This window comes from Nothoprocta perdicaria, unplaced genomic scaffold (genome assembly GCF_003342845.1).
Source record: "Nothoprocta perdicaria isolate Ctin4 unplaced genomic scaffold, notPer1 scaffold_397, whole genome shotgun sequence".
Lineage (NCBI taxonomy): Eukaryota > Metazoa > Chordata > Aves > Tinamiformes > Tinamidae > Nothoprocta > Nothoprocta perdicaria.
The window spans coordinates 124,931-146,437 of NW_020455640.1; the positions used below are offsets into that span (position 1 = coordinate 124,931).

At 43.6% G+C, this 21,507-nt stretch overlaps 1 protein-coding gene across 4 annotated transcripts in view; it reads left to right on the top strand.

Moving 5' to 3' along the window:
* P4HA1 (prolyl 4-hydroxylase subunit alpha 1) overlaps nucleotides 1–21,507 on the top strand; it is a 29,378-nt gene that overhangs the window by 2,404 nt on the left and 5,467 nt on the right. For 2 of the 4 annotated variants that reach the window (XM_026045023.1, XM_026045022.1), the window contains 9 exons: nucleotides 4,916–5,032; nucleotides 5,901–5,997; nucleotides 8,292–8,443; nucleotides 10,878–11,015; nucleotides 12,791–13,030; nucleotides 13,950–14,140; nucleotides 14,701–14,877; nucleotides 16,278–16,348; nucleotides 20,832–20,931. In XM_026045023.1, coding sequence (XP_025900808.1) covers nucleotides 4,945–5,032; nucleotides 5,901–5,997; nucleotides 8,292–8,443; nucleotides 10,878–11,015; nucleotides 12,791–13,030; nucleotides 13,950–14,140; nucleotides 14,701–14,877; nucleotides 16,278–16,348; nucleotides 20,832–20,931 — 1,254 coding nt within the window. In that variant the 5' untranslated portion in view covers nucleotides 4,916–4,944. Of the gene's footprint in view, nucleotides 1–4,915; nucleotides 5,033–5,900; nucleotides 5,998–8,291; nucleotides 8,444–10,877; nucleotides 11,016–12,790; nucleotides 13,031–13,949; nucleotides 14,141–14,700; nucleotides 14,878–16,277; nucleotides 16,349–17,384; nucleotides 17,456–20,831; nucleotides 20,932–21,507 lie in introns of all 4 variants that reach the window. The other 2 variants (XM_026045020.1, XM_026045021.1) reach the window with 1 other exon arrangement.

A 21,507-nucleotide genomic window follows, 5' to 3' on the forward strand; every position in this document is an offset into this window, starting at 1 on the left:
AGAGAAGTTGCAGAGGCTCTTGAGTGCTTAAGTGTGCCCCTCCTTCAGCTAGGTGAAGGATCCGAGCTCAGGGTTTTAGTAACTGTGAGAGAAGCTCCCGGTTATTTAAAGGTAGTTTCTTACAAGACCAACTTAAGAATGCACGCAGCATGGGTGGAAAGTGRAGGTGATGACTTCCCACTTTGTCTGGGAAGCAGAGGCCTGCTGCTTAGGATAAGACACGTTGTCTGCCATGCTGTTCGGCACCCGTTACTACTCTTGGATCACCGTTGGATGTATTTAAATGTCCTAAGCATGTTAAAAATCCTTTGATTGTGCTGCTTCATTCCATGCTGACAAAACCAGTGCTGGTTTCCACCAGTAGTTAATTCTGTGCTTTAAGCTGTGGTTGGGGGACATGTCTGTTCTTGATGTGATTCCTTTAGCTCCTAAAGAGAAGTGCTGTTTGAAGAACCACATGTAGTGACAGTTCTGTTCTGAGCAGTTCCCAGTCTGCGTTCCTCACGCTTGATAGTGTGTTTGCTTGTGGCATTGCAGAGCATCCGTGTTGGAAGTGTGAGGGGGAGGTATCGCTGCCTCATCTCCCAGTAGGAAATAGCTATTTGATGGAGATTCATTCCCTTTGCTGATTCAGAGTGGAGCCCCCCAAGTGATGGGCCTTTTGTTGACACAGCTAAGGCAGGAGAAAAGCTGCAGAAACTTGTCTTGAACTGCAGAGTGAATATATACACTGAGACCAATGTGTAGAGCTGATGTGAAGATAAGATCTCTGACCTCTAAATTTGAATTGCTGCATAATGAATGATTTTAAATTATGGCTTTAAAAATGTTTTGAACCACGCACATAAATCAGAATATACACAGTGTGTAGCTTGATAAGCCCAGATGACATAAAATGACTAATCTCAGGAATGGAAGGAATGAAAAGATTAATGGGAGGAGAACTCTACTGTGAGATCAATACAGATGGAGAAACACCTTCTTGTTCGTTTGCTGTTGAAAGCACAGCAACACAGTGTACTTGTTGGAAAAACTTACTTCCTAAATGGAGTATATTTAACTGAAGAAAGACTGTAAATGAAGCCWGTGCTGAAACAATAAAGGTATTGTCCTTTGTGCTATGCATTTCTAGGCTGTATTATTCTGTAGACTTCAGAGCAAGTTGCTGTTCCTCTCAACAGATGAATAGGCTTTCTGCTGTTGCTGAAATCCCCAGGGGACACCTACCTGTCGCTGTTGTTCAGCTGCTGGTCACTGGAATTTTCCTGGTTTCTTTATAATCTCTCTTAATATCAGAAAACATTCTGTATATCTCTATAGATACTCTCCTAATCCTTGAGCAGAGGATAAATAGAAGGGTAGCCTTCTGCTTGTTTTGTCTAGTAAAATAACTGCTGTGCTCAGTGCCAGTGTTCTTTGCCTTGGCTTAGGAAGTTACAGCAAGCAGGCTGCGAAAGGACTGTGTCCATTCATTCTTGGAAGAAGCAAGGAAAAACTTGCTTTATTTTTTTAGGTAAGAGTCTGTAGACAGACATCCCAGTTTTGTAGCCGAACACTTGAATATTGCTTTCAGTTCAAGGTGGTAATATGTGAAACTTAAAATACCTTTATTAGTTGCTTTGTCTCTGAAATTGGTTTTTATCTCTTGCTTCTGTCCTGCAGAAAGAGAGGATTTGAAGAGAAAATTAAGATCTCAGAAATTTGGCTGTTCTCTATCCCTTTCAGATAGAAGTAGGGAACACTAAGTCCTTTCTTGGTACTGGTGACTAGTAAAAAAAAAAAAAATCCAAAAAAATCACTAAAGGTAGTCAGACTTCTTGAAAGTAGTACTTACAGTGCAACTCTGAGGTTAAAAAGATGCCTGAAGCATCCCATGTTCTTGTTTTAGCAGCAGTCTTAGAAAATCTGCTTTCTTCTCTCACTGCTCAGGTCTTAACTTAAAACCAGTCTTTAAACACAGGGTGCTGGAGAACGTGCGTAACTGAGTTCCAGTGTTTCTGCACAGGGACTGCTAGGCAGTGGTGACAGTTACCTACTCTCAGTCCCTAAGAACTTCCCCAGATCTCCAGAGTATTTCACTTTGAGTGATATTTGCAAGTGTGTGGTGTCACATGATAATAACTTGAAATCTGTTATGAAATCTGTTCACTAGAGATGCTCACTGCAGTAAATCTGTCACTGTTTGTAGTGTTGTCCTCTTCCTGCCCCTTCCCCAACTTAGCTCTGTTTAACTTTATGTTATTAAAAAGAAAAAAAAAAAAAGTGATAAAGTAGGATTGGCTCGTATTTAAATCAAAACTTCAAGCGTCTTGGAGATGTGGTTATCAACCCTGCAACCACATTAATTTAGAGCAGATCGCTTATTTCTGACCTAAATAAAAGTGCTATTTTTGAATTAAACTAAAACTATTCTAGAATAATTCCATACTCCAGTGCACTTCCTCCTTTCCATCTGTAGCTTCTTACTTTGAGTCCTGATAAACACCTGGGTATTTGGAATTGGTAGTGTTGGGGACTGTATATAAAGCCTTTTCAGACAAACACTTGCTTTTTCAGTCACCTCTTAGTGCGACTTTGTTGGTTTTGTGGTTATTTTGTGAGGTTTGTCTTGATTTTGCGTTTCCTTTCTGCTGGTACGGATGCTATGTGCACATCCATTCTGATGCATCTCACAGTCCTTATTCCCCTTGCAGAGTGAACATGAAGGCAATACAGGAACTTACGGAAAAGGCTTGAATTTCAGCCTTCAACACATGAAAAGTTATTTTTTGTCCCCCCCATGCTATTTCTTCTAATTACTGCATTGTGTTATTTGTGCTGATCTATCTCTCTATATATAGGAGATATAGTTTCATATTTGGTTGTTCTTCACTATTTTATTTTTTTTCCTTGGCTATGTTTCACTGTTTCAAAGCTTAGCAAACATATTCGGTGTAGACAGTCAGGAAACTTCTGGTTTAAAGCTGTCAGCCTGACTCCCACTGAAAGTGAGACTAGAATCATTTCTTCCCTGTGTGGGTAGTAGATTTCTTCCTCTCTACACTGCTCAGCTACCATCTTTGGCTTTGCGTTAGGGACGATTGAGGAGGAGAGTCAGACTGAGAGGAAGAATATAGAGARGATTTTCATCTTGATTTCCTTTATGTCACTGATGGAGAAAAAACAAGCCTACTTATTTGGCAGCCTGTGTGTCTAAGAGGCTTCCAGCATCTGCATTAACTGCGCTTTAGTTTTTGTTGATTTGGGAATCCGGAGCTGGTCCTTTTGCAGCAGTTTTAAAAACCAGGCTACTTAGCAACTGTTGTTAGGACAGTGCAAGCTTGGCGGGCCGCAGTCTCGGCCTCTTGTTCCAGCCCTCTGAATTCCAGAGGGCCGGGAGGGAAGCAGTCGGAGAGTTGCTGGAAATTGCTGAAGCTTTCTGTATCCTTGAAAGTGTCAGGAGAGCTGTGGAGTCTGAAATGAAAGTGAGTGGTCTAACCTCCCACTTAAAGCTAGGGGAGCTTGGTAGCTAGGTCAGCTTGCAGAGGAACTTTTTATAGTGGCTCTTTTTTTTTTTTTTTCTTTTTCCCCTCTTACTTTGTTAATCCAAATGAAACCTTAAGAAATAACTTCTGTGACAGTCTCCTTGTTTTTTATGAAGTGCAGCATATACCTCAATGAATTCCAAGTACAGATAACGTTAGTAAATATTTATCGTGTAATAGAGCCACGTGTTGCAATTGATTCTTTGTGTGTTTGCTTGGTTGCTGAATGAGCAGGGGGCACTGGGCTTTCTGGAAAGCAAATCAGGAAACTAAGCAGTTGTTTTACAAGGAACTCAGGTGCCCGGCTTTAAGTAGAAAGTGAAAGCAAGCTGCCCTAGGGGTGAGTGAACTGCCTTCTCCCAAAAGCCACTGTGGCCAACAGTGCTGGTGTAGAGCGTTTGGGACACGGAGGTCTCTGCCCTGACTGGAGAGAAGAGCAGCACTTGGCTTTCTCTCTCCTCATTTTTACTGCTCAGTGTGTTGGAATGCTTCAGTCCTTTGGGTTTGGTCATGTGGCTGTGGGTGGTTTGTAAGGACTTGTGGCTGTGGGCTTCCTTTTTCCTGGTAGTGCCAGCGAAAGTGAACTCATCAGTATATCCAGGTCTGTGTTTTTTTCCTGCTGTTAGTGTTAGAGGTGAAAAGGAAAGACATGGATTGCCTGGTGACTCCTAATGTGCCATAAGAGAAGAGGACACTGCAATTTGAATCCTCAGAGAACACTTGAATTAATGAGGACATCCTAGGCTGTTGGGAAGGTTCAGGATCTTGAATGGCTATGAACTTGGCAGCTGTGGCCTCGGTGTGGAATGCCCTGTGTACCAAGGTGCACTTCCAGACGCACACGCTGCCCGAAGAGCAGGAGCAAGCAGCTTGTTCTGAGGGCTGCATTCACACCTGTGCCACAACACATCTCACTGACTCGCCAGCGGCTACTGCTTTTTCAGTGGGTGGATGAGCTTGATGTTTTGTATTGCGACTTGTTATTACGGTTTTCTTCAGCATTTGGCTTTAGGAGTCTTTTTTCTTTTGGGCACTTTTTTTGTGATACAGCACTGCCTACAGCGTTTTTTAGATGTCAAAAAAGCGATGAATGCTTGTGATGACCCTGTCCCCAAGCTATTCTTCACTCTCCTGTTACACAAGGCAAGAATACTTACTTGGTGGGGATGTCTTTGCAGGATGGAGTCAGTCCTCTGTGAGAGCATCAGTGCTCAAGCTCAGCAAATGTAGAAATATTAAAACAATATGGATTGCTGGTTGTTGAACCTCTGGTTACTAAAATTTGGCCGCCTCGAGAACTGGTGGCAGCTCTGAGACAACAGGCTATCGCTTCCAGTGGTAGATTCCAATCTCTGAATAGAGCAGTTTTATCTACTTTGTTTCTTTCACAGATACTTGGTGTTGTGACAGCTGTTGAACTATGGCATTCCCCAAGATTTGGTGTATTGCAGCCCTTGGATTTCTGCTACCTTTTTCTTCTGCTCATACGGACTTCTTCACTTCCATYGGTGAGACACTTTGGTATATATTGCACATAGCTGAAAGAATTTATTTACAACTCTTAAAAGTCATTCAGCAAGAATAAGCTACGGGAGCACAGGGCTGTAGTCTGCACAGAACTAAATCCACCTATTAGTTCTTATGACTTGTTTGACTTTTTGCTTCTGGGAGAAACATGCTTCTGCTTAAGTCAGTCCAGTTAGGCCAGTGACAAAGGCGAGGGCTTGTATGTGTTGTGGGTATTGAATTTTAAACAAAATTTCAGCCGGGACATGTATAGAGGAAAGAGAAACAACTGTTAAGGGTGCACAGCGATACCAGTGTGTCAGTGTACCTGCTGTGGTGTTTTAATGCCGCATAAGGCATTGAAGACCTGAAGTTTTATCACTTCAAAATCAACCAACTCAGCTGCCTGCTCGTAGGGAATGAAGGAATTATGAACTGAGACACTGCTACAGTACCAACTGAAGTCGTGTAAATAATCTTAAAAATTTATAAATGGACTAATGTTGTATATCAAGCATGAAGCCTTTGTATATTTTTGTGGCTTTGTCATTATTTGCTTTACATTATGTATGCTTGGATGAAAGATTATTCAGCTGCAACCTGCGTACTTTTCCAAATGAATCCTAAATTAGTTCTAATAATAAATTTGTGATACTGTGCAAATTTCCATGGCAACCAGCTTTGTCCAACATGAGCTTTTCTCTTAAAAAGAAAGGAAAAAAGGAAAAAAAAGAGTAGGAAATCTTATTCAACTGCTCCTTCAGGCATCTTAGAATACAGAAGCACTTTGGGAGGAGAGTGGAAAGAAGGTTTTTGGTTCTATATTTTTGTTTCTTCCCATCTAACTAAACTGTTGACTTTATTTTCTAGGTCATATGACAGACTTAATTAATACAGAAAAAGATCTGGTCATATCACTGAAAGATTATATCAAGGCAGAGGAGAGTAAGCTGGAGCAGATCAAAAAGTAAGCAGTTTGTTTCATAATGCTAATAGTTAATTACTTGAGTCCACCCTTAATGTAAAACTATTTACAAGGCTGAGTAAATTTGAGGAATTTTGCCTCCAGGGCAAAGATTAACTAGCAGGTTTTTTTTTTGTCCCGAATTGTTATCTCCAAGCCAGTGGTTTATTTTGTGCAGCTTTCTAATGGTGAAATCTTGACAATCTGCTGTTCTGTGTGACATCCACAGTGTGAGGATTCTTGGTTTGTAATTCTTCAAAAGGCAAAACCATAGAAAGATAACTTACTTACTGATTAAAAACAAACAAACAAAAAAATCCTAAGAGCCCTGACCACCGTAGTTACTATTTTGCTCAGCTCTATAGTTCTATAGAACTAGAAATAAGATTTTTGTTTCACTGAATGCATTCCTGTCTTTCAGTAGTGTGTATAAAACTGTCATAAGGATGTCTAAAACGTTTGATGGATGTGTGAATTTAATTTTTGTGGCTTACATTCTGGGATCTAATTTTGCAAGCCACCTAGGGAGAAAAATGCTTTTGTCAGGCTGTTTATTTTTATCATCTTATGTGAAATACATGAGTTGGAATTGCTCGCAGGTTTGGAAAGTTAGGAGTTTCCTTTTTATAGCCATAAATTAAGGTGAGAGCATGCAGACTGGACAACATAAAAATTTATCATAGAAGTTTCATTGCTGTGAATTTATTATATTACAGGTGTCACTGTCAGGACAAGAAAAAACTTAAAATAAYTGTCACAGAGATGGAAGAAGCTGAGAAAAAAGTCTCAGGCTCTTTTGAGACCTCTTTAGCTGAAAGATACTGGTTATTTCTGTCGACTTAAACTCAAAGTTGAAAATTTTCTGAGATGAGGAAGAGGGCTTCAGAATCAACCCAAAACTAATCTAGGTCTTGTGGTCGTGGGTTACAGCAGCARTAAGTTAAGGTACTCACTAGGTTTGATAGTCATACCCTGGGAAATGTGCAGTTGATTTCTTGAAAATTAATTTAATTAGATTTCTTGAAATTAATTTCTTCACTGTCCAGCTGATTAGAAGCTGGAATTGTTCCATGGGAGCACTTAGAGCCCTTTGCTTCAGATGTTGTTGACTCCTGGACGTGACACTACCCATCCCTTTGTTGTGGACAGGAACCATGGACTTAGGGCTGTCAGAGGGAAGGGGAACAGTTAATAAGTGTGTGGGAATATTGAATACAAACAGTGGTGCATTTAACAGTTGGGAAAATAAACAYTTACCTGCTTTGGGTCAAGTATGCAAACTTAATTTGGGCATACCAAGTTTTGGAGCAAGCTGGTTGCCAGCCCACATATAGAGTCCCCTGTAGGCTATAGGTTCTGTATTGGCTTTATGTTGATATTGCTGCCTAATGTTCTCTCTAGAGCGTGGCTTTTTTAACATTTAGGTTGTTTGCAGAGTGTTGCTGTATGTCTTTACGTTCTGGATCTACACCGCCTTGGCTAGGGTGGGTAGCTTGGCTGTTTATCAAGCGTAGCAAAGTGCTGCTGTTTTTGGCATGACCGACTTGCAACTCAAATACTTGGGGCACTTCTACTAGCACGATAGGCAGATGAACAGCAGTAGCTGTTGAAAAATGTGCTTATTTCACACAGTCACAGAATGGTTGAGATTGGAAGGGACCTTGAGAGATCATCTGGTCCAATGCCCCTGCTCAAGTAGCAAGAATGGGAGCTGTGAATGGCTCGTGTCGCTGGAAGAGCAGGGGAGTTTGCCAGGTCAGAGCTGGAGTATCACAGGATTCTCTGGGGCTTCCTACTGGGGAGCACAAGAGCTATGTTTGCTTTTTAATACAACTTTATAATACAAAGGCAGTTCTGTGGCAGGAGACAAGGGACTTAGAACAGATTTGAAAGTGTCTCAAAATAGTTCAGGTCCCATATTTTGATATACCTTTGTGTAAACTTTAGAAAAAGTGCATTTAAAAATGATCAAAAATGTGGGTAGAGCTTTGTGTTTGATTAGTCCTGCGTGAAAACTCATGGTTCTGCTGGCATGCTGCATTTGATGGTTGTAGGAAGGAGTTTTTTCTGCAGTGTTCCAGCAAGAGCCACGCTAGTTTCAAACACAGGTTGCAGTTGAGGGCTTTTTCAAAAACAAAAATAGACTTTTGTTTCTTCTGGAACAGTTTTGCACATAAGATATTATGAAAGCCTGCACTTTTGTATTGGGATTTTTTTCTAGCCAAGTGTTGAGTAGTTCTGTAGTACAGTGGAAGACTTCTAAATGAAACTATAATTAGTGCATCTTTTCACCACAGATGGGCAGAGAAATTAGATAAGCTGACGGACACGGCTACAAAAGACCCTGAAGGATTTTTGGGACATCCTGTAAATGCCTTCAAGTTGATGAAAAGGCTTAACACGGAGTGGGGTGAGCTGGAGAACCTGGTTCTGAAGGATATGTCGGATGGTAAGTATGCTTGCTGTAAAAGCAGTGGTTATATTGTAAATGCACTTATTTTGGCTTAGATTTTTCACATGTCACAGGCTGAACTAACCTTTTTAACTAGCCTGTTTTTAAGGTGCCTTCATTAAAGCACACAAACACCCTTAAAATATTTGCTGCTTTGCTAAATACTGTAGTTTTAGCACTAAAAAAAAATCCACCAAACTGTGATGTTTAGAGTGAGTCACCTTAATGGACACTTTAAATCTTGCAAGAGATCAAGGTGCTTCATCTGTTCTTCAGTTCCCTATAATATAGTCTATTGGAGAGTTTTACCTCTAAATTTTTATCTCTAAAGTAATATCTATTTTCAGCCTGAAAAATAAAGTTATTTTTGTGAAAGCATCGCTGTCAAACTTCTTTGAAACCCTTGACTTAAGTTAAAAGCAGAAATGGGGTGGAATAAAAATTGCTTTCCAAGTGCAAGGCGTCCGAAGGGCCGAGTGCTGTGGCTGCTGGTGTTACGGCTGCCTGGGCTTGTTAGGGTGCAGCGGTGTGAAACCCGARTGTTGGCAGAGCCTGAGGCTTTAGGAAACTGATAGGAGTTAGCGCTAGCTGCACTCGCTGCCTTTTTCCCTCAGCAAGAGGGGAAATCCTTTGCTATCAAAGAGGACGTGAAACAGCAGCTGACTATGGAAGTGCCTTTCAGCAGCCAGGAATTTTGGACAATTGTTTGATCTGTAAGAATCCATGTCAACAACTGATACCAGGTGCAGGTTTGTAGTTAGAAAAGGAAGCAAGCAGAGCTTTCAGATGGGAAAGAAAGAAAAGCAAACAGGGATGGAGACTTTCTAATAAGAATTCTGGACGTTGAGCTTCACAGTTATTGCTGTGGGAGACTGAAGATTCTTGCTGAAAAGGATCTTYACCTTCTTACCAATGGATCTTAAGCCCTTCTGATTTTTGTTTCTTAGAAGACCATTCTATGAAAATTGTCAGGAAAAGGAAAAAAAAGAAAAAGAAACATAATMCTGAAAAGGAAAGGATGCATAGGAGTGGAAGAAGATTGTTTATGGCAAGGTTTCCCGCTTAAAAATAAAACCAAAACTGTTATGAGGTCAGAGTGGTTAAAGAGGTCTATTAAATGTGTCAGAAATGACAGATTCAGCCAGGTCTTGTTTTTGTTTTTAGTGGCTTTGCAGCTAAGTTCAGTGTATTACCCTTTTGTTGCTTGGAGCTATGTTTGTTTGGTTTTGATTATGCCGCTTAGTTTTCAAACTGGCGGATATTAGAAGCACTTGATAGACATCTTAGTGGTACCACTCTTAGAATGGTAAAGTTTTAAAGCCTATTGTACATCTAAATCTCAGGATAAAAGAGTTTGTCAAGACAAACTCTTTTGTTTTGGCAAACTTCGCTTGCCAGACACTTTCACAGAAGTAACTTTTCCCCTTGGCCAACTCTTGTGCTACCTCCTTGCATGAGGACACTTGTTTTGCCTTCTTCCCAGTGACCTCCTGGTGCGGCAGAGCTCTCTACCTCATCAGTCAGCGTAAACGGCTCCTAAGCTTCTTCCTTGTGGAGAAGAGGGTGATCTCTTTTCTCATCAGTCTGACAAAGAAAGGCTGAGTATTGATACTGGATTTTTTTGAAATTCTAAAAGGGAAAGAAGGTTCTTAGGCTTGGAGGGAATCTCAGTAAATTGGGGGAAATTGTGGACCTTTAGATGCTTTTGGGATCTGCAATCGACTCAAATGCTGTGGGATTTCACAAGAGATGTTTACATGCAGGCTAACAAGCGGTGAGCGATTCCCAGAGAGAACGTTGTTCTACTATGTAGAGCCTTCTTGTTGTCGTCTTCTCCAAATTTCACCCTAACGCTCCTGTGAAAAGCAAATGCAAGCAAACAGATCCACTAGGTTTTCCTTTTGTTGTTCCTCTGCTGTCTTTTCTGAAAACAGTTGAAATGCCAGCAGTTCCAAATGTATGTCTGTGTCGATTTTGAGGTTTGTGAAAATGAGCAGGTCTTTTGAGAAACCTGTCTAATTTCGGATGTTTCTCAACTTTGTGTGTAAATATGTTAATGTCCGAGTCCAAAAATCTATTAGGTTCCTAGCACTAGCAGACCTCACAAAAGCACTTTGAGGGTAGATGACTGCATTTATTTTCATATTGACCAGCCTTGGATCTTTGCACTGTTATTCCTTAGTGATTGTTTTGTTGCATCCTAAATTATTTGCACGTTATTGAATGGAAAACCTTTTGGAAGAAAGCTGGAGTAGAACAATTACAGAAGTCATCATCACAGAATTCAGCACAGTGTTCTCTGTGTAGTGGTAATGTTTTTGTTATATGTAAACATTTATTTATTTATTTTTAGAGTAGAGAATCATTTCTCACATAATGTTCTTATACTCCTTAGGACAAAAATTTCCCAAATGTTTTCTGTTTTCCTCAGGTTTTATATCCAACATGACTATCCAACGGCAGTTTTTCCCAAATGATGAGGATCAGACTGGTGCCGCGAAAGCTCTCCTGCGGCTCCAGGACACGTACAATTTGGACACAGACACCCTCTCCAGGGGCAATCTGCCAGGTAAGGACCATCTGCCTTATTTTCTGAAGACACTTGTGAACTTGCTAAACGTCCTGACCACAAAGTCTTTGACGACTTTTCCTGTCATTTAATTGTGTACAGTGCAGGTAACAATAGGAAAGTGTTTGAGTTGGCTAATAATTTATGAGAAGTGGCATGGTGTAGGTGACCGAGTACAGGCTGACGTGGGTGTAATTTTTAACCCTGCCACGAGTCAGGAGAGAGCCTGTTGCTTCAGACTGGCGTGGCACAGAGGAACCCAGGGAGACCTTGGCATGTTGTCAGGTCTGTTCTTGCCCTTGTCCTCTTGCAGAATCGTTTCTTAGCTTGGCTGCATGCTGGGCTTTCTGTTGCTCGCGTGCCGTCTTTCATTTATCATTCATTGCCTCCTGCCATTCAGGGACCCTTGGGTTGGGAAATGTAACATGTTAAGTGGCTTAAGTGTTGTAGTATAAACTGGGAGGAAAAACATATGGTGCACGTACCAAACACCTGCGCTTAGGTGGCTTTACCAGAGAGAAGCTTGAACAGATTGTGGGAAGGAGAGGCACACTCCTTTCGTGTTGGAAGGTACCACTTTTACTGCTGCATTGCTTATTATTGCTGCTTTACTATTTCTGACATCCCCCATTACAGGTTATGTTGTTTCTTTATGTCACTTAGCAGTGCTGTTTGATTATTGCTGTTTTAAGCACTCTTTTAAGATTTCTTTTCATCTACAGTCACTAAGCTACTCCTGCAGTCATTACTCATCCCAGGGGATCCGTTTGTCTGTGCCCCTCTTCACCATCACTTCACCAGGTTATCTGGTCTTTGTATTATCCCAGAGTCTGCTGGTATCCTCAGCTTCAAAAATGTGAATACAAAGGGAACATCACCAAGTGTTTAATTAATGAGCAGAAACAAAGCTGTTCTGTGGGATACTCCTTTTTTGTGGCCCTTCATTCAGCTAGTTAATCTATTAAGGCTTGCCTTTAATAGAAAATTACGTCTGCTAAAAGACAGCTATGGGAGCTGGTGTTAGAAATTGAGGATTAATTAAGTAGTTAGGAATATAACCCTGTAGCTGTAAACCTGGCAGAATTGTGGGCAAGAAGAAAAATTGCCGCTGTGCCTGAGTTTCCCTTTTCATTACCTCATAGATATTTTGGTTCCTTCTTACAAAATTAAATTTGTTTTTTTCTTTTTTTCCAGTGGATCTTAATTTATAGTGGCAAAAATGGGAATCTGTAATTTGCTTACTAGAGCTTTAATCTCAGAAGACCTTTCACATGCTTCTAAAAATGATTTACTCCACAGGCTTCAACAGCTGGGCTTTTATTGACTGCTGCTTCATTTTTTTTCCCCACTAAGTAGTTCCTAGTAAGATGTTCCTTAGCAGCACTTTGAAGGCAAAATGTATGCAGACTGATATCCCTTGCTTTGTATTGGGGTCACTCTTGTTCCTGCTCAAAGTGTTTGTGATTTGGGGAGAGGGAATTTCTCTTTTTTGTTTGTTTATGATTAAGGAAATAAAGACATTGAAACTGTTTGCTGGCATTTTAACAATGGAAAACTATGTGTAACAACTTCTTTGTTCTGCCATGGGATTTACAGGCTTGGTATACCTGAACAGGGGCTGCARTAGCTAGTCTGCACGGAAGGCAGATGCTTAAGAGTGCAACCTGAGCAGAAAGAAGCTGTGCTGTGCTGCCTAGGGATTAAATGAATATTGCTGTGAAGGTCTGTCCAGATTTCTGTGTCAAATCTGCTGTTTTTTTCCCCCTTCAAAACAGGTGTAAAGCACAAGTCATTCCTAACAGCTGAAGACTGCTTCGAGCTGGGGAARATCGCCTATACTGAGGCCGACTACTACCACACGGAGCTGTGGATGGAGCAAGCTCTGAAGCAGCTGGACGAGGGCGAGGTCTCTTCTGCGGACAAGGTCTACATCTTAGACTACCTGAGCTACGCCGTGTACCAGCAAGGGGATCTGAGCAAGGCCGTGATGCTCACCAAGCGTCTCCTTGAGCTGGGTACGTGCAGAGATCCCCACCCCTGGGATCCAGCAGGTTTTAGCTGCCGAGTTGCACACAGGAATGCTGGCCTTGCATTCTGATTTGCACTTTTTTTTTTTTTTTTATTATTACTGATACTAATATTTTATGTGAGTATTTTTATACTGATATAGGATATGGTTACTATCTTGGTGTTGTCTGCAGGCTTACACTACTTACCATATATCACATTTTGCTACCATTTGAAACAGTCAATTATAGCCTAAACTACAGTGTCCTAATTAATGATTGCTCCCTTCTGTTCAAGTATTTTTTGCCTCCTGTCGCTATCAAATTCTAATGAGTTAGTCATCAGTGCCTGAAATTGGGTTTTCTACTCTATTTCCTGAACTGTAGAATAGGCTAGGAAAAAACGAAATTTGAAACTAAGTTGAAAATACCTGATTCTCTGTAAATATGTATTGAGATGCAAAGTGATTACACCTCAACTGAAGGAAAAAAAAAAAAAAGGGAGGATAAGTAAGAAATACAGAATGCAATGCAATGAGCAAAAGTTTGGTCCATCTAATAGAGTATCAAATGCATTTGTATTTCTGTAAATATTCCACTGTCTGGAAGATGGCCTGGGAAGTTTAGAAACAAATCTAATTGTTTTACAGCAATGGCTTGTGAGAGCCCTTTACTACAAAACAAATTGTGTAAGTAACTGCTAGAAGTCTTGTGCCCAGCAATCTTGACTCCCATCAGAGCCATTGTTGGGTGTCCCAGCTCTTCCTGTCAGTTCCCATTCCACCACTTGTCACTGGAATGACCACAGTCTATGTCTTTCCCTATATATTTTCTCTAAGTATTTTCCTGGTTGGGAATAGCCTCTCCTATTTACTTCTTTGCAAGCTGTTAACTTGCCTGGGCTTCTTGTCCCTTTCTTTGTCAATAGATCCTGAACATCAAAGAGCAAACGGGAACATGAAGTATTTTGAATATATCATGGCTAAAGAAAAAGAAGCCAATAAATCTAGTACCGAATCGGAAGACCAGGCGGAGAAGGAAACTGAAGTTAAGAAAAAGGATTACCTGCCTGAGAGAAGGAAGTACGAAATGCTGTGCCGTGGGGAGGGGCTCAAAATGGTAAAGTGGACTAAAACAGCCGACTGTTTTCAAATGTACAAAAGCAACATAACCAAGCATTGTCAGAGTCTGTTTGCAGCTGGGAAGCAAGGAAGCTGCCATAGCACCTGGCTGAGTGTCTAGTGCTGAGGATTAGTGTGTGCTGGATTCCCTCCCTGCTTCATCCTGTCCAGTAACGAAAAAAATACCTCCATGGACACTGCTGGGGTCCRAGCGAGCCAGGGAATGTGCTCAGCAACTGCAGTTACCTGAGCAAGTGGGTTGCAGTGGGCATTTACGGGGGATATTAAGTGAGTTTGTTTTTTTCCTTCAGCAGCAAGATCAGTTTTATTTGATAGAACTTTCTGCAGGTAGGTGCATGCATAGCTGATTACTGCTTGTTGCACCATTACAGGTCATTTGCTTAAAGGACTGATTTCTCAAACTCTCTTTGACCAGTAACACAAACGTTAAAGGGAATTGTTCCCATATCTTGACCTCCAGCCATTTGATTTAACATTCTGTAGAGATGTTAATGTTATCCAGACATCTCATTATCTCTTGCTCTGTTCTGCTTTCAGACCCCACGGAGGCAAAAAAGACTCTTCTGCCGCTACTACGATGGAAACAGGAACCCCCGCTACATCCTGGGTCCTGTCAAGCAGGAAGATGAGTGGGACAAGCCCCGAATCGTTCGGTTCCTTGACATCATCTCCGACGAAGAGATCGAAACTGTGAAGGAGCTCGCGAAGCCCAGGGTAAATGCCTTGAACTTCTTGGCCTTTTGCAGTCTGGAATTCTCTGTGCAGTGGCGAGTGTGAGCGAGCGTGTTAAACGGTAGTTTTCTCCGTTCCGTACAAACTTGACCTGCTCCCAGGCTTTGCAAAGTTTTTTGGTTTGAAGTTACCTGAGAGTGGAAAAAGCTGTAGCAAGGCCGTACTTAATCACTGGCACTCAGCTGCTCATTCACAATTTTGACTTACCAATCTTTGCATTTGAGAAATCAGATTTAAAGGTTCATGTTTCTGAACTAAAAATAATACAGCTCAATGGCGAGAATGTAACAGAGGTGTCAAGGGGGGGGAAAAAAAAAMMCAAAAAACAGACTGACTTGCCTTCTGTATCCAAATGGTTTGATGGTGCAGCTCCCAATGTGCATTTAAGATACASACAAGTTGATTTATATATCAGTTGCCACTTCTAAAAATAATACTGGAACTTGTATAAACCATTTCCCTGCCGTTTCCTTTGGTTTTAGCCTATATGACTCAGCGCAGAGAAAGCCAAACAGGTGTAGATTAAAATATGTACATTAAAGATAGAATGAATTGTTAACAGATGTGTGTTAAATGTGGGCACATCAATCGTGAGGCTGTCCTAGGTCACAGCCCCGAGAAGTAGGCAGACAAAGGTGAGTGTTTGTTGGTGCGTTGTGTTTATGAAGTTACATTTTGAACCATGAGAAAGTTTGAAGAATTCACCTACCCCAAAATATCTCTGTGTGGCGGATCTGCGAGCTAGAASCCCAGTGGTTTGACGCTTAAACCCCCTTGCTGCTGCAGGAAAGCCCTGGCCTTACGTCTCTGGAATATTCCTAAATGGAACAGAAATAAACCTCAGTGCTGAAAACAGGATAACTGCATAATATATGAACACRTAGCAGATCCAAACTTCTGAACTTGCCAAGATAATTTTTATATAACCCCCTCAGAAGTATCCTGGGATGTCACCCGAGCTGGAGCGATGTCCCGTAACGGTGGAGCGATGGGGAAGGGCAAGGCCTGGAGGCGCCGCGACAGCGAAACTGTTAACAAAGGGCCAGTTGTACAGGTGTCCTGTCCCACGGCTGCCGTGTACCTAGAGAGCAAATGGAAGTTTCTAGGTTTTCTTCTTGCTCCAGAAATGGAAATGTTACTTCTGGAAAACTCAATTTCCTCTCGGATGCTGTTAAAACTTCTAGTAAAATTGGCGACTTCCCCTTCCTACCCATGGAGGCTTGTGATTTGTTTGCCCCCCTTACAAGAGGCACCACCTGGGAAGGTGACTGGGCGGCTCGCGCGGCAGCTCGTGTGGCGTTTCYGGAGGCTTCTGAATGGTCGGATTGCTGCGATGCCCTATGTGCTTTGTAATGCAACTATTCTGATGGTTCGCTTCACAGCTGAGGCGAGCTACCATTTCAAACCCCATAACAGGAGCCTTGGAGACGGCACATTACAGAATTAGCAAAAGGTAAGAGAGCTCGGTGCCCGACGTCTCGGGCCTCTAATGAGTGTGTGGATCCTGCTCGTAATGGGGAAAGAGGTGGTCTAAAAAGGCAGCTTTGGCTTTGCAGTCCACCACCTCACTGTACGCAGATCCTGTAACAGGCTGTTACTGCTGAGTTTCTCAGGCTCTTCCTTCAGCTGCAAGTTTGGGAGTTGTGGTTTGACCAAAACAAAGTCACCTTCTCAGGGAGTGTTCTCAGTTAGCAGGCCTCACAAGGAGCAGGTCTCTTCGATGCATTCAATGTACCAGGCACCCACAGGGACTAAACCTTCAGCAGAACCCACCTCTCTAAAATTCCCTTTCCCTTGCTGTCACCATCAAGGAAAGCAAGTCCTCCTGCCTCCTGAAGGGCCTTTCCCTGTGTGGGAGGCACCTCGAGTGGCTGTCCCGCTGGATGGGCAGGCAAAGCACGTGCTGAATTCCATGCTCCAGGATAACTCCTTAGCGCTCCGTGGGCTTGTGCCTCCTGCCGATGCAGATCTGGCAGGAAGCAGACTTCCTTTCCACTGGGCTCCTGGGTCTGTGCAGGTGGCTGGCGAAGTGCTGCARATCTGGCATTTGGCTGCTGTTCTGCACACTGTGCTGCAGGAGAAAGTCTGGCTGGCTTGGAAAGAAGCTCTTCCTTCCCCCCGCCCTGCGATTTTGGTAGTGCTGATTAGGGTTTGATGAAGGCAAAATTTTCAATAAAGTGGAACTTCTGCATGAAGAGGAATTGTCTGTGAAACTCAGCACCATGATCTATTTGCAGAAAGTCTCTAAAAAGCAGAAAAAAAAAAACAAGAAAGGGAAAAAAAGGAAAAAAAAAAAAGTGAAAGGACAATCTAACCAAATTTTTCCACCCAATTGACTTTGATTTGGAAACGGCAGCTACAGCTTCTGTTGCCCTTCTAATATTGCTAATCTGGGAGCGCTGCGCACCATCCAGACCAATCGGAACCCTTTCAAACACCTTGGCTTGGCCTACGAGGTGGGTAAGCCCTTGTCCTTTCTCTTTTCGTAGCTGAGCCGAGCTACTGTGCATGACCCTGAGACTGGGAAACTGACCACAGCCCATTACAGAGTCTCTAAGAGGTAAGGGAGCGACTTCGACCGCCCCGGCACCACTTCACCGCTCACGGCGCAAACGAGGGGCTCTGCCTCTGCAGAGGAGAGGGCGGCTGCAGCGGAGCAAACCAGCTCCGTAACGCGAGCGCTCTGCTGCACCAGGAACTGCTTTTAGGTGTTAACTGTTTTCTGTCTGAAATGGAAGCTCTTGCTTTTGCTCAGCATGGCCTGTTGGATGCAGCTACTCTACTAAATGTTGGAGTGAAGGGCTCTGCTTGCACTAACAGTCAGGGCTTGGTGTCCATATGAGCACTGTGGGCTGCTATAATCCCTGCGCAGAGTGCAAGTTACTGCTAGCTGGGAGCCCCAGTAACACTCAAGGACTGACAGCAGTTGCTGCTTTAATACGAAACGTTGTGAATTGGATTATGTCGCCTGCATCCATTTCAAATGCCAGTCAGATAAAGGAGTACATAATGCTCCATGTTCCCAGCACTTCCCCCAGGGATCAGTGCAGCTCGGGCTGTTTGCCAGCCCCATTGGCCACCGGAGAGACCTGTCAAAAAAAAAAAAAAAAAAAAAAATCCTCCTCCTTGGAAGCAGGGAATCTCTCGGGACCCAGCTATGGGCTTGGCCTGGCCGAGCATCTGTGTATCAAGTACAGGAGCGCTCGCAGCAGGTGGGGTGCTGCGAGCCTGCCATGAAGCCTGGTGTCTCGTTCKCCAGAGTAAGAGCCTTAAAACTGCTTAAACTGGCCGGCCCTGGTGCTCTAAAGGTCAGGATTCYGTCCAGAACGTAGGCTGTGCTGGGCCGAGGGTTCCTTTATCTCACTGGAAACCAGAACTGGGCGTGCAAGTCAGCAGGTGTGAGAAGCTGCTGAGGAGTGAGGGAGGGAACTATCTTGAGCAAGGGGATTGCCACAGAACTGGGAGAAGGGAAGGCTCTTCCTGTGCCTCTACTTTGCCGTGTGGTCCTGCATGTACTGATTGTTCAGGACACGGCTAAAATAGTGATGGGAAATAAATCTCACCCTAAGAAAAACCCAAAGTGCAGGGCAGACGGCCTCAGAAAAATCACGTTATTCATGCAAGACCACAGAGGTCTCTTACAGAAGCCCTGCGAACTGCTAGAGCTGGTTTGGATTCCAGATGAATCACTGCTCCTGAAAACCAAAAATGCTGTATTTTCTTTATAGCTTACTGCTTCGCCCTGCCAACATTCTTTCCTAGCACATGCACGTCTAAATGGCAGCGCTGCTCGCTCTGAGAGCGCGACTGTTCCCTGCGCAGTACGTGGCAGCCTCTCTGAAAGGGGCACCCTGCCAGCAGGACGAGGAGCCACTGCCGAGCACAGAGTCAGGCTGAACGTGGCCGGGTGCTCCGAGGAGCAGCTGGCAACGCAGCGCCTTCGAGTTTCCACTGTGTCAGTACCAGCCCGGCTGCTTGTCCAGCCGCTCTGCTAATTCTTTTAACAACTAAATATACTTTAGAAGGTTTCAATATGCAGGGCTCTAGTTCCCGTGACCAACAGCACGGTGGAGCTGTGATGAAGGGACCTGTCCTGTGTTTGAGACCAGCTTCAGGCATGCGAGCCCATGGGTGTCCTGTGGTTGTCTGTTTTTTCCAGATAATCTAGTTAGTATAAAATTATTCCTACACATGGCTCTTTGTTCATGAGCCCTGTGCTATTAAAACTTCAAACGGGATCTCTGATGCAGAGTTTTAAGAAGGSAGCTGATGCTTTTTAAAAAGGAAAAGCCCAGCTGCTTGTACKGAACTTGCTGCCAGGTCTTCATGTGAGGAGGGAAAAAGAAACCCCACCATGTGTTCTCAGTGCTTGAATTCTTTCTGTTTCTATAAAATGCTAGTGTGGCTCACGGCTGTCTTGGTGCATTGTTGTCTATGGCGGTTTTGGCTGTGATGTGGGAGGTTGTGAAGAAATGTCAAATCCTCTTGTTAGCAAAGACGTTGAAGCTTACGTGTGTTTGGCTTCGCCATGAAATAAGTCAAAAATGCAACAGGATGCGGGCTGCTGTTCGGCTGGGAAGTGCTTTGCAGGACCTGCTCTCTTGCCTTCTCCTGCCTAGGCGGGYTGTGCTGAACATCCTCCTGCACTAACCGTGCTTAAGAGCTCTTTGCCTGTGGCTCTTTGGCTGTGTTTGCACGAGTTTGGCCTGGGCAGTTTTAGTCCTTTTGTGTAGAGCCTATTTGTCATTAAAAAAAAAAAAAATCCCTGCTCGTAGAGATTCTGTAACCTGTGTCAGTGCCTTGTGTCAAGTGTCGTGCTACTGCTCCTCCCATGCAAAGTGTCCCTTTATTTTTTTTTCTTTTTTTATTAAGAACTATGTTTAAAAAAAAAAAAAGGAATTTGATAGCACTATCAAAGTGAGCAGCAATACCGGGCTGCACTTGCCTGCTGAGCTCTGAGGCCAGGTGTGTTCGTGGAAGAGTGCTGTAAAGCAGCAGGATGCGCTGGCGAGTGCAGGACCAAGGCTCAAGGCAGAAGGCAGAAGCAGCTCAAGGGCCAAGGCAGRAGCAGCAGCCTCCAGCCCTCTGCAGAAAGGGAAAAACAGGCGAAAGTCACTGCTGTTATCAAGCGTGGCAGACACACTGCCAGGCTGCACGGAGCTGAGCAGGGMAGGTGGGCGCGTGCACACAGAAAGGAAGTGGTGACATGAGACCAGGTGCCTGGAGCGAGGGGGGGAAAGAAAGAAAGAATCCTGTGAGCATAATGATTTTGTTTTTAAAAGGAAAACAACATTGCTTACCCGAAACACATTTTAAATCCCCAAGCCTTAGAGTAGGCTGTTTTGGCACAGCATGTGCACAGGGTAGATAGTGGAGGGTTTCTGCCTTGCTTGTCTCCCTTGATGCTGTTGAGCACTGCAGGYGGGTCAGCGAAGGCACCTGCCAGCTCACGGGGCACAACCACCCACGCGAGGTGACGCGGGAGAGCCCAGTGCCGAGCACGGCAGCCCTGGGCCCTGGCGGGAGGCGCCTGCCCCATCCTAAGCACTGCAGCTGCGTCGGCAGCAAAGCTGCCGTGTCCTGGCGTGAGCCAAGCGCTTGGACCAAATGTCACCATGTGCACTGACACCCGCTTTGCTCAAGGATGAGGTGGCTTTTTTCAGGCATTTGATAGTTTCCAGYGTGCCAAGTTGGGCCCTTAAGTTTGGGGCTTTCTTAAAGTGGTGCTACATGTATTTATTGTAGAAAATACAACTTATTAAATGCACTTCTCAGTAAGAATTCTGAAAATACTTCTGACCTACCTTTTTTTTTTTCCCTAAAAGTTGAGGAAAAGTCTCAAATGAGAAGCAATTCTGAGCAATGTGTCTGTAGTGGTACCTTGTTGCCTGTTATGATATATTTTGTACTAATTTTATTTTTCCTTTTTAATGTAGTGCTTGGTTGTCAGGCTATGAAAGCCCCGTGGTGTCTCGCATTAACACGAGGATACAGGACCTAACAGGCCTTGATGTCTCCACAGCCGAGGAACTGCAGGTAAGCACCGTGCCGGGCGTGACGGCCACGGCCCTTCTGTTCTGGGTGACAGTGTGCGCAGCACGGACCCCCCGGCACAGCTAGCGAGGCAGCTCAAAGGAGCCTTGTTTTAAAAGTGTTTTTAAATGTGTAAATGTGTGTGTGTGTGTGTGTGTGTGTGTGTATGCACACAAAATATGTAAGCGTATATCTAAGTGAACAGCTAGACTGCTGCTTTGCTGATTTTGAGTATTGATGGATGTGAAGATGAAAAAGTGACCCAGAATTGAATGGAGAATGTAGAAGGGCCGTGACTCATGTTGAAGAGCAAAGTCCTTGAGGTTTTTTAGGAACGCTTTATTCTTGGACACGAAGGAGGGTGGGAACATGCTGGTATAAAACCATGTGAGCCATTACAAGCAGAAACGCTCCAAAGGTTTGCGTGGTACCAGCAGCCCAGAGCAGAGGGGTGTGCACCCCTTGAGAGAACAACCGAGGGCATCAGTGATGGGGCTGTGTCCCTTGTGGTGGCTGTAGGAAGGCTGTTGGGCAGAGCGGGATGCAGGAACAGCTGGGGCTGCTCTGGGAGTCCTTACC